The 13,305-nt window shown below is 37.2% G+C and overlaps 1 protein-coding gene across 1 annotated transcript; it reads left to right on the top strand.

The window, feature by feature from the left end:
* Nucleotides 1-3,977: 3,977 nt before the first annotated feature.
* Nucleotides 3,978-4,843, top strand: LOC139196290 (uncharacterized). The gene is made up of 2 exons (XM_070821981.1): nt 3,978-4,719; nt 4,815-4,843. The coding sequence occupies exons 1-2, from the start codon at nt 3,978-3,980 to the stop codon at nt 4,841-4,843; spliced, it is 771 nt and encodes a 256-aa protein (XP_070678082.1).
* The last annotated feature ends 8,462 nt before the right edge of the window (nt 4,844-13,305 follow it).

Below are 13,305 nucleotides of genomic sequence, written 5' to 3'. Positions count from 1 at the left end.
ATTATTACAATACAAAACAAAATTTTCAATTTTCAGGAAAATATTACTTGGTAGATCATATAAAGGGTGAAAGATATCATCTCCCGAATTTTCGTAGGGGTGCCAAACCAACGGGTTATAAAGAGGTATTAAACCACATGCATTCTTCTCTTCGGAGCATCATTGAACGAACTTTTGGGGTATGGAAGAAAAGATGGGCAATTTTAAGGGATATGCCTCATTACCCATTCAATAAGCAAGTGAAGATTGTCATTGCTACAATAGCTCTTCATAACTACATAAGGAGGTATTCTGAACGTGATCGTCATTTTGATGACCCAAGGAACTTTTGTGAAGAGAGCGATAGTAGTGATGATAATGATGAAGAATACCAAATTATCAAATTGAAGGATCACATGAGATAGAAGCATTAAGAAATAGAATAGCGGCAAGTTTGATGAATGCATCTAATTAGACTACTTTCAAGTACATTAACAATATTGTACTAATGAATCCTATATATTCAGTCTAAAATATTTCAATTGAAGTAGTTTGTCATACTAATTAATATTTAAGATAAAGTTTATAAATATTTTTCTTTTAAAAATAAATTATATTTAGTAATTCACCTTTATTTGTTAAGAAAATTAAATTAATAGCACATCTAGTATTATACCCTTTTTAGTCATTTTACACAGTCATAGTTGTTTTACATAAAAGTTTACTAAATACTATAATATTGCTTTTTTTTTTCAAAAGCACTTTTAGAAAAAAGTTTACTAAACACTATGCTGCTTTATTTCACAGTTGCTTATTCTCACAACACAACAGAAGCATTTTTTTTTTCAAATCATAGCAGATTCTAGGCAGCTAGAGGAATTGAATGGATGGATTGCATGTGTAATCTGTAAGTTCTATTTGAGAGCAAACACTTTGTGATTTGTACAAAGACTTTCGGGATGACAAGGAGATTAGGATTAGCACATGTGGTAGACTTTTTGGAGTTGTATTACTTTGGTATTCAAGTCAGAAATGTTCTTAGATGAACTAGAACTCTTCTAGCTGATTTATGCATAAGTGATTTTCGGTGATAAGGTTTATCTTTGATAAGGTTTTCTTGATGGGAGGACTCTTAATCAAAGACCATCGTATACGGTATATAACTGAGGTCCCTGCACTCTTATTAAACACGCAAGTTTACAGAAATACTCTAGCCTCATTGAGTGAGCCTTGCTTTTGGTTAGTGTAGAGTTGCAGAAGAACTTTAATTTCTTGCCCTAGCTTGTGAGACAATGTCTTCCACAGGTTAGTGGTTAGTTTGATATTGAGTCAGTCCTAATATATAACTTAAGATAATAACTTACATTTGGTATATGAGCCCTCACATATCATCTGACCCCATGTGAAAGGCATCAAGAAATTTCATTTTGTCTTGCAGGTTATGGAACTATAATTGTATCATCAAGGAAAAAAAAATATAAAACACGTTCAAGGATGACTAAAGTTGTCCTTGATCATAAGGATATTATATTTTTCAATCGATACATGTACCAATGATGGTGCTTAAAAGTCAAGACATGATCACTGACCATCTAAAGATGATTTTTCTTTCATGCTTCAAATTTAAGCAGCATGTCATTTTATATAAATATTTGAATCAAATTAATATTATCAAACCACAAAGGCTTGTAATCTTAATTACAGAAATTCGAATATTGACTATAAAAGCGATGTGAATAAAGAAAGGTTGATGCGTAAAATAACTAAACACACAAATTAACCCTCTTGTTGACAATTGTAGTATGGATAAGTAGGGATCGTTCTTAAACTGGGGATTAGGAGGGATTGCTAAAACACTCTAAACTGACTCAAATCTGTAAAACAAAGTTTAAAAAATGAAACTAGACTCAAAGAATGCAAAACTAAACTCTAAAACACTTAAACGAACCAAAAGACTCAAAACAGCAAACAAACACTCAAAACTGCCTAAAAACCACTTTCTGGGTAGTTTTGGGACTCTAACACAACTTGGACGAATTTTGGTTTTCTAATGACCTAAAACACCTAAAAACATATTCTAAGACAAGTTCTAGTTAATATGACTCAAAGAAATAAGGTGGGATTGATTTTGGACGAAAATAATTAAATTAAAACAAGAACAATGAAAACAGATTCTTAGATAAGATTAGGTGATTTGATGAGATATGGGGTAACTAGGGGGATCTTCTCCACACATGAAACACTTGCATTCAAATTGATTTCCAATTGCTTCTTTCAATAAACTATGAATCTCAATGCCCTAGGTTAACTGTGATAGCACTTTTTTAACCTTCAAGTCTTCCTTACGTTATTGAATTGGATGGGAATGCACATGCAACAACTCAAAACATTCTCTAAAAGTTCCTTACGTGAAAAGCACAATAAATATACAATCAAAGATCATTAAGCTTCATGAAAACTATAAGCATTGACGAGGCAATTGTTACTATAAAAAGCATGAAACGTTTGCCAAGAATTCACTTAACACGATCGTTTATAAGCGACCTCCACTACTTGCAAATATAAGGTTGTAACTATTAGGTGAAACTTCCTTATATTTTAGCTTCAAATTCCTGCATGAAAACTAAGTTGGCCACCTTAATCAACACACAAAAATAAGTCATCAATTAAACGGTTAAGCAAATTGCATTCACAGTTCATGAAATAACAATTAGACGTAATCAATTCATCTTGCAAGTATCATCATGGTATTGAATAACCCCCTAGCCAAAAAGGTTTAGTTCCTCATGTTCACAAAACAAAGGAAAACATATTGATACATTGTAAATATAAGAAAGAGAACACCTAAATATTCCAACGATTCAATGTTGAACAGCTAGAACTTCCAAGTACTTCTTCTTCCTCTCCTTTGCTGCGATACAAGGTTGGGGTTGAGTTTAGGGGCTTATGGATGATGTAGAATGATGGGTTTATGTTTAGGATAGGTGTAGGGGTCGGCTAGGTATGTTTCTGGGCAAAAATTAGGGTGAATGGTGGTAGAATGGTGCGGCTGAGAGTGGTAGGGTGTTTCTGGCGTGAATGGTTATTCTATGGATGATTTGTGGCTGCACAAGGATGTTTATTTAAAAGGGATTTTAGGAATTCAAACCCTAGGTTAATTAGGTAATCAGAAATTAAGTTTAAAGCTTCTAGAATTAAGGAAATAAATCAGAAAACTAAAGGAAAATAGGTAAAGGGTGCGGCATTGGATTAGAATGGATTAGGAAAGTGATTTAAGGCAAGGAAATAGGAAAGAGCACTCTCCCTTGCACGGCAAGGAAGAGGGAAGGGGAACAAGGTGCGGCAAGGATTCAGTAAGGGTTCTAGGCTTTTGTTTTGTGTCCTAGAATGCTTAGGAAGTCTTCATAATTGCTGGAACTTTAGGGACATTTAGGAAAAATCAAACCAAAGTAGGAAACCTTGGCTTAACTTTCCTACTTCAAGTAGGAATCCTTGTGTTTCTAGGAATCCTCTTGTGATTAGGAATCCATCTTCAATTAGGAATCCTTCGTTGATTAGGAATCCTTCGTTGATTAGGAAACCTACTTCCTTCAAGTCTTCAATTTGTCCATTCCTTTTGCTTCAAGCATGTGATCACCATTCCAAGCTCAATTTTGCTTCAAAAGGCTCCAAAATGCATCTTCTTGCATCCATTGACCTTAAAACCTGAAAACACACAAAAGTGACTTTAAACACTAAAATAACTAAAGAAACACAACGTAAAAGCACGAGAACAAGCCAATTAAGTCGCATAAATATGCTCCTATCAAAGGTTTCACATGTTCATCAGTCTAAAGATGTTGAAAATGTGATTTATAGTTTGGGGTTAAAGATTGATACTCCTTACATCATGAATGTTTCCACAATGAATCCCAGCTCGATGAACTCAACACAGTTGAGCCTCTTACTTGTGTCAATTACAGAAAGTGGAAACAAATCTCGAAATTGTTCTGGGGGTCATGGACTGGGATCTGGCATTGAGAACTGAAGAGCCTCCAACACCTATTGATGACAGCACATCCAGTCAGAAATTCAAGTATGAAAAATGGCACAAATCCAATAGAATCGCCTTGTTGATCATCAAAATGAGCATGAAAAATGTGTTGAGAGGTGGCTTTCCTGATGCAACAAATGCAAAAGATTTTCTTAAGTTCATTGAGGCAAAGTATAGGGAGTCACCAAAAAATGAGACAGGTAATCTCATGAATGCTCTCACTACCATGAGATATGATGGGGTTCAAAGTGTGCGTGAATACATATTGAAAATGATGGATGTGGCTAGAAAACTCAATGCACTCGAGGTACCAATTTCTGATACTTTTTTGGTACATGTCATTATGAATTCTTTGCATGAGAATTATACACAACTCAAAGTCTATTATAATGGTCTGCGTGAGAAATGGGATGTGAATGAATTGATAGCTATTTGTGCTAGTGAAGAAGAACGAATGAAGAAAGAAAAGTTTGAGAAAGAGAGATATGAGCCTATGAACTTTGTCCAAAGTGCCACTAGGGCTACTAAACCTCATGTCCCCGATGTTGCCAAAAAGGATTCTACCAAGTCTGCTCCCTCTCCTAAAAGAAACTTCAAACTTAATAAACCTTCAGTTTTCAAGTGCTATTTTTGCAAAAAGGCAGGCCACATGAAGAAAAACTGTCCCAAATATAAGGTTTGGCTTGCCAAACAAGAAGCAAAGAAAGGTAAAAATGTTTTTGCTTGTTTTGAATCCAATTTAATCAATATACCTAGTATTGAATAGTGGCTTGACTCTATACATGTTACAAATTCATTGCAGGACTTCACAACAAGGAGAACACCAAATAAGGATGAAGTCAAGGTTTCAGTTGGCAATGGAAGAAGAGTTGAAGTCAAAGCATTAGGAAGTGCTAGGCTAAGGTTAGAATTTGGTTTTTATTTAGAGTTAGACAACGTTTTTTATGTTCCTTCCATGAAAAGGAAGTTGATTTCTATTTCAAAGCTAGTGTTATTAGGTTTTTATTTTATTATCAATAAAAGTGGCTTCAACATTTTTTATGAGTCTTCTCAAGTAGGCAATGCTTTCATGAGTGATGGCATGTTTCAACTTAAATTGAATCAAAATGAATGTGTTTTCAATGTACAAGATTACAAAACTAAAACTCAACAATCTTCAATACTATGGCACAAGAGACTCGCTCATATTTCTAAACAAAGAATGGAGCTGCTTATCAAAAATGAAATTTTACCTCCATTAAACTTCAACGATTTCGATTTTTGTGTGTATTGCATTAAAGGAAAAATGACAAACACTAGAAAAGAAGGATCAACTAGGAGTAAACAACCTTTAGAGATCATTCACACTGACATTTGTGGTGCTTTTCCCACCCAAACCTTGGAAGGAAACAAATATTTCATAACTTACATTAATGATTTCTCAAGATTTTTCTTCATTTATTTGATTTCAGAAAAGTCTAAAGCACTTGAGACCTTTAAAATTTATAAAAGTGAAGTTGAAAATCAATTGGAAAGGAGCATTAAGGTTGTAAGGTGTGATAGGGGAGGGGGTACTATGGTAGATATACTGAAATTGGTAGAAATCCTGGACGCTTTGCATAATTTCTGCAAGAATGTGGAATAGTAGCCCAATATACCACACCAAGTACTTCGAAGCAAAACGGAATGGCCGAGAGGAGGAATAGAAATCTCATGGACATGGTGAGGAGCATGATTTGTAGAACTAACTTGCCTAGTTGTTTGTGGGGTGAAGCAGTGAAGACTGCAAATTCTATATTAAATAAGGTACCTTCAAAATCTGTGGAAGGGACACCTTTTGAACTTTGGACAGGCAGAAAACCGAGTTTGAACAGCCTACATGTATGGGGCTGTTGGGCAGAGGCAAAGATCTATAATCCAGGTGATAGGAGCATATTTATGCGACTTAGTTAGCTTGTTTCTTGGCATTTATGTTGTTAGTTCGTAGTTATTTTAGTATTTTAAGCTATTTTTGTGTGTTTGTAGGTCCAAAGGGTTAATGTGGCAAAGAAGTGCATTTTGGAGCATTTTGGAGCATTTTTGAGCATTTTTGGGCATGGAATGGATAGCATATGCGTGGAGCAAAAGGAATGGACGAAATTTGAAGTTTGTGCATCATCCTCTCCTTATAAATAACCATTTTAGCACACTCATTTCACCCAACACATTCACCTACCACTACATCCACTCATTTCACCCAACACATCCACTCATTACAACCACCCAACACATTCACCTACCACTACATCCACTCATTTCACCCAACACATCCATTCACCTACCACTACATCCACTCATTTCACCCAACACATCCACTCATTACAACCACCCAACACATTCACCTACCACTACTTCCATTTCACCTAACACATCCACTCATTACAACCATCCAACACATTCACCTACCACTACATCCACTCATTTCAACCACCCAACATATTCACCTACCACTACATCCACTCATTTCAACCACCCAACACATTCACCTACCACTACATCCACTCATTACCACCACCCACTACATCCTATCCCTAGCCTATAAATACATCCATCCACCCTTCACCATGGGGGGAGATATCAATCCAAAACACACACACACATCATCTACACAATTCTCCACTCTTTGCCGCATTCAATACAACCTTCATCCAAACACATCCATTCATCTTCACATCCATTCCTCCATACAAACAAACCTTCAAACATTTACCAACACGTTGTGCTGTAGCAAAGGAAGGGAAGGAAAGTGCTTGGACGTGCTTGTTGTCCAACTTGGATCGTTGGAGCGTTTAGGTGTTTTCTTTCTTTTGTTTCCAATGTTTAAATTCATTTTCCTTTGCTTTGTTGTGAATATGAGTGGCTGAACCTCTCTTGGCTAGGGGTGATTTCAAAGCCATGATTATGTGTGTAATATGATTTGATAAATTCCAGTTATGAACTCTTGAATCGTAAATGCAATTGGCTTAACTATTTGATTGATAACTTATTTGTATTTGTTTATTAAAGGTCGACACTTAATTGGCATGCATAAATCTGATGCTAGAATATAAGAAAGTTTCACATAATTGTTACAAACTTATATTCATAAGTAGTGGAGGTCGCTTATAAACGATCACGCTAAGTTTAATTCTACCATGAGTAACATGATGTCATAGTTACAAGTGCTTTGTTAATGCTTATGATTTTTATTAAACGTAATGATCTTTGATTGTATCTCTATTATGATTTCATGTAGGGAACTTTAGAAGAATGTTTTGGGTTGTCGAATGATGTCATCCAATCCAATAAAACAAGGAAAATCTGAGAGTTAACTAGTGATGTCACGGTTAATTTGGAGCATTGTCGTTCATAATTCAATGAAGTAGTAACTGGAAATCGAGTTATTTGCATACATGTCATGTGTGGAGAAAAAGCCTCTAGCTATCCCATCCATCATCTTATTTCTCACATTTGTTTCACAATCTGTCTAATTTTTCATACTTGTTTGTTTGTTTCAACTTCATCCAAATCAAAACCCCCTTTTAGTTTCTTGTTTCAAAGTGTTTCAAATCTGTTTTAGTTGTGTTCTTAAGTGTTTTGATTCAAGTAAAAGTCAATTTTCGTCCAAAGTCATTCCTAGTGTCTAGTTTAAGTTTATTTGGTTGTTTTAAGCTGTTTTGAGTATTTTAAGTTTGCTTTGAGTCTTGTAAGTCTTGTTAAGTGTTTTTAAATTTAGTTTTATGTTTTTGAGTCAGTTTAGAGGTTATTAGCAAGCCCTCATAATCCCCGGTCCAGAACGATCCCTACTTATACTTGTACTACAATTGTCAAAAAAGGGTTAAATTTGTGTGTTAAGATAATTTTCGCATCACCAGGCTACAAGAAACTCGATCCCAAGACTGTTAGTTGTTATTTTATTAGATATGCTGAAAGATCGAAGGGTTTTAGATTCTATTGCCCTAATCAAACTACTAGAATTGTCGAAACTGGAAAAGCAGTCTTCATGGAGTCTGATGCAAGCATTGATTTTGGGACAAGGGTTGATGAATTTGTTTTTGAAGAAGAAACTAAGGACAAAGAAGCTGCAGTTGAGGAAGTTGATCATAACACAAAGATGATGGCACCGATAACTATAGCAATTGAGAATATGGGATGTATCGCTTCTGATGAGCCATGCAATGAACCTAAGATTGGACATGACACTGAACTGCCTAATAATGCAGTTGTACAAGATGTTATTGAGGATGCTACGAGAGAAAATCATCAACCACAACATGCACAAGAAGACAGTTCCATAGATGCAAATGCAGCAAATGTGAGAAGGTCATCTAGGGTTCGAAAACCTACAACCCTAAGTGATTTCGTATATTTGACAGGTTGACACTGACCTTTTAGAGTTTAATGATCCACTGAGTTACAAAGAAGCAGTTGCAGGACCAAATGCTAATAAGTGGATAGAGGCGATGAAGAGTGAATTGAGTTCGATGGCGAATAACCAAGTATGAGAATTAGGGATGGGCAAATACCCATTAGTTATGGGTAACCGTGGTTATCCACCCATTTGAATTTGACGGTTACGGTTATGGGTAACCGTTTAGATAAATAAACGGTTATAGGTATAACCGTTTACCCGTGAAATTTAAATGGGTGGCTATGGGTATTACCCGCGGTTATTAACGGCTACCCATTTAACCATTTATTTTAATATATGTAAAACTAAAAATTAAAAAAAAAAATTAGTTTCTAGCTAAGTTTAGTATCCCGAGACATATGTGGTTATAAAGGGCCATATAATATATATATATATATGCCTTACTTGAGAGAAAAATATAGTTGATAGAACGGTGTGACAACCCATCCCTAAAATTTCGTTTTAATTTATTTGGGTAAAGTACAAAAAACTACCTCAACTATTGGTGTCACGACACTTTCATACCTCATCTTTTAAAATTGACAATGTCATACCTCATCTTACGAATTTGTGCCAATGTCAGACCTTCGTCAGTTTTTCTGTTAAATGTTGACATGGCAAAAAACATGACCCATTTTTATTAAAAAAATAATTAAATATTAAAAATTAAAAAAACCAAAAACAAAAAAACAAAAAACAAAAAACCAAAAAAAAAATAAAAAAAAAATCCATCAACCCGTGTCCCTTCTCTCTAAAAACCTAGATCCCTTTCTCTGAGTTCTCCCCCACCCAACCCTCTCTCCTCTCTCCTCTCTCCTCTCTCTCTCTTTCTCTCTCTCTCATCTCTCCCTGCAACTTGCATCCCTAAAATCCCAAAACCCAGAAACCATTCCCACCCGAGCAATCACTGTCGACGAGCTCTCAATCTTCTACGTCGACGATCACCAATTTACCCCAGACCCTTCCCCACCACTCCCACTGGTGTCGGAGCTCTCTTTTTGGCACCACAGGTGCTTCTGGTTCCCCCACTTCAAATACCACGGCAAGTTGAAATTGTGCAGAGGCTTCGCCCTCTTAGAACCCATCACCATGGACTTCACCTCCACCCTTTCTCCTCATCCGACCCGCCTATATAGACCATTTATCGGAAACTCAGACCAAAGAGAGCCACTCTGAGATCACAACTCTCTCTCTGTTTCTCGCGCCTCCTCTGATTTTCTATTGGGATTGTTATTGTTGTTGTTATTGTTTTGTTTTTCTCTCGCAAATCGTTGGAGGGGCAGACTACGGGGCCGAGGATGAGAAGGGAATGTTGTTGAGGATGGGGCTAGAGTTAGGGTTTGGGGGCGATTGGGGGTCGTGGCTATCATCGCTGGAGTCAACGACGGAGGTAGGGTTGTCGTCCGCGGGATCGGAGAGGAAGGTTGGGGGGGGACGAGTGGGAAGGATTTCTGGATTTTAGGGATGCAGGTTGCAGGGAGAGAGAAGAGAGAGGCGAGAGAGAGAGAGAGAGAGGAGAGAGAGAGGGTTGGGTGGGAGAGAACTCAGAAAAGGGGATTTGGGTTTTTGGGGAGGGGGGACACGGGTTGATGGTTTTTTTTTGGTATTTTGTTTTTTTGTTTTTTTTTAATTTTTAATATTGAATTAATTTTTTAATAAAAAATGGTTCCCGTCTCTGGCCATGTCAGCATTTAACAAAAAAAGTAACAGAAAAACTGACAGAGGTCTGACATTGGCACAAATTCGTAAGATGAGGTATGAAATTGTCAATTTTAAAAGATGAGGTATGAAAGTGTCGTGATACCAATAGTTGAGGTAGTTTTTTTGTACTTTACCCTATTTATTTTAATCGTGGGAATTGACAAAAATGTTTAGAGGCAAGGATTTTGATTTCTGTTGACCATCGTCTAGAAGAACATATGACTTATTCTTTTGGCGTATTTACATAGTACTCAATGGTACGAACGCATAGGCGAAAGCCTTTTGCGAGTTCGGATTATAACGGTATAGTTACGGACATTTGAAATTGGTTACTTGTTAGTTTAATTTTGAACTCCCACCAGGTGGGAATAGTGGACCAATTAAATTAAAGGGACAATGAACCAATTAGAAGAGAGGGAGAGGGCAACAGCCTAATTAGAAAATCAGGAAAATAAGGAAAAAAAAAAAGGAAAGCTCCCAACTTTCCGTGCACCCGCACCTACACCCATTGCGACCACCCATCTTCCAAGGCCAATTCCATCCAACTCCGATGGAGTTTTTTGACGCCACTACCACTATCTTGAAGCTCTCATTCCCCTCTACAAAACCCACCCAAGAACCACCTTTAGAAACCACCACATGTGGCGGGCGCGAAGCCATGAAATCAGACCCGTCAAAACCGTGTCCGGCCACTCTTTTCAATTTTCTGGCAAATCGGCAAAGCGATGGCCGATGCCACGACTTGGGCTTTGTAGCCTATCATCCCAGGAACAAATCCCAACCAACCTTGACCTCGTTGGTCCACCGTAGACGACAAATCGATGCTTGGAAGTTTTAGGCACTGCCGGCTTTGTGGGAAAAATTGACCATCTTTCATCCACTTTTGGACTTCGTGGCAGGTATAAAAGTTGTTTATCTCTTTGAGATCTTCATTTCTGTAAAATTTGAGAATTTTTACAAATAGTGGAATTTTCCGGCAAATTGTGGCAGCTAGCCACCACCCGCGGTGATACATGTGGCAGCGGCCTAGCCAGTGGGTCGACGATGTCCTTTTAAGTTCAATTAGATGTTCTGATGTCATAATTGATATCCATATGATGTGGTTTGATTGTTTGAACTTAGTTCATTACGATACATCACTTGACCATCGATGATTCATCCGTTCAATCGTCACCAAACTTCGATACATATTAGCACGTCATATTTGAGGACCATAGAAACTTACGGATCGGGAATCCGACGTACGGATCTTCCTGAATTGGATTTATAAGTTCATAAAATAAAATATTGACCACCATTTGGTTTTGGCAATTGGTGGAGATCTGACCGTTGGATCGTAATGAAACCTTAGGATGTTGTTCTAGAAGTATAATGTGTATCTTTGGAAGTAACAGATTAGAAATCCGTGATGCAGATCTTCTGAAATGAATTACGTAGTGATGTGTTTTATGTAAATTATGTATTCTATCGGTCAGAACTTTGAGATGTGATTTGATAATTGGTCATAGGCGACGATAGTTCGTGATGTCTCGATTGCATGCTAGGGAGTCGTAGTGCGGACCTCAGGTGTGTGGGTCTTTTCCTTTCTATCGTATATTATATATATATACGATTGACAATTCCACAAACGTTTATAAATTGATTATTGCATATAACTACTGTGAATGCTTTGAAGTACTAATGCGAACTACGAATGGCTTGTTCCCTGTTAGGGTACGTAGGTAGTCTAATGAGACGTTAGATGCAGCTATACTATAAATGAGACTAATTAATTGAGACAATAGCCTTGTTTGGGAAATTGTGCAATGTGAGGGACATTGGTGGAAAATGTGAGATTTAACCTTATGATTTAGTGATGGGATGTTGGTCATAAAACATTGTGTGAAGGATCGAGAAATTGAAGTAAAGAATCATAAGTATTGATAGTTAGTTAAATTAATGTTTAGTTGAGCTTGTCACCAATAATTATTTCTGAAAATAAATAGTTCAGGAGTAGGGTGTTACAGCTTATGCATTTTATGCCATATTATACATATATATATGTATGTAACTGTAAATGCTATGACATGATTGAGTATTAGATTGCATCATGGTATATCCATATGTATATTAATTGCTCATAATTATTATGAACGTTTTGAAGTGCAAAGGTGAACACAGGACACCCAGGTAAGTTCAGGTGAATTTATGGTATTAGTGGAAATGATGGAGTTATGGCATGACTACGTGTATGTTTTAGGCAACTCTGACCTTGTCGTACATGTTGCAATGATAAGCAACACCGACACTGTCGTACAGGTTACCCATGAGTCGTACATATTATAATAGATGTAATTAAAGCTCATAAACCTGCACCCGGGTGTTAGTGCCCCCACCCGTGGCCAGGGCATAGTCCTTCACGTGATGTTCACCTCCCACACCTTATGCTCACCTTAGATCCAAGGTAGGTGCACAGTCCTGTCATACAGACCACTATAAGTAGTTCCTACTCGTAGGTGACCCGCATTTATTCACACAGTCTTCATGTGATCGTAGCACTTGAGCGTACTTATTTATACCCAGTCTTGTCATACAAACCACTATAGGTCGTTCCGACTCGTGTGCAGGGATATACGATGAGCTATGAATAAGTCGTACAGGTCACTAGAGGTGACTCTGACCTATGAGCTAGCATTGATTGATCAGATATGGATAAGTCGTACAGGTCACTATAGGTGACTTTGACTTATGAGCTAGCATTGATTGATGAGATATAGATAAGTCGTACAGGTCATTATAGGTGACTCCGACTTATGAGCTAATATTGATTGATGAGATATGGAGAAGTCGTACAAGTCACTATAGGTGACTCCGACTTATGAGCTAGCATTGATTGTTAAGATATGGATAAGTCGTGCAGATCACTATAGGTGACTCCGACTTATGAGCTAGCATTGATTGATGAGATATGGATAAGTCGTACAGGTCACTACAGGTGACTCCAACTTATGAGCTAGCATTGATTGATGAGATGTGGATAAGTCGTACAAGTCACTATAGGTGACTCCGACTTATGAGCTAGCATTGATTATTGAGATATGGATAAGTCGTACAGGTATTATAGGTGACTCCGACTTATGTGCTAGCGTTGATTGATGAGATATAGGTGCAGTCGTATAAGTCACCATAGGTGACTCCGACTTGC

Source organism: Malus domestica, chromosome 01, assembly GCF_042453785.1.
Source record: "Malus domestica chromosome 01, GDT2T_hap1".
In the NCBI taxonomy this organism is placed as follows: domain Eukaryota; kingdom Viridiplantae; phylum Streptophyta; class Magnoliopsida; order Rosales; family Rosaceae; genus Malus; species Malus domestica.
This window is presented reverse-complemented; position numbering and strand designations above follow the sequence as displayed.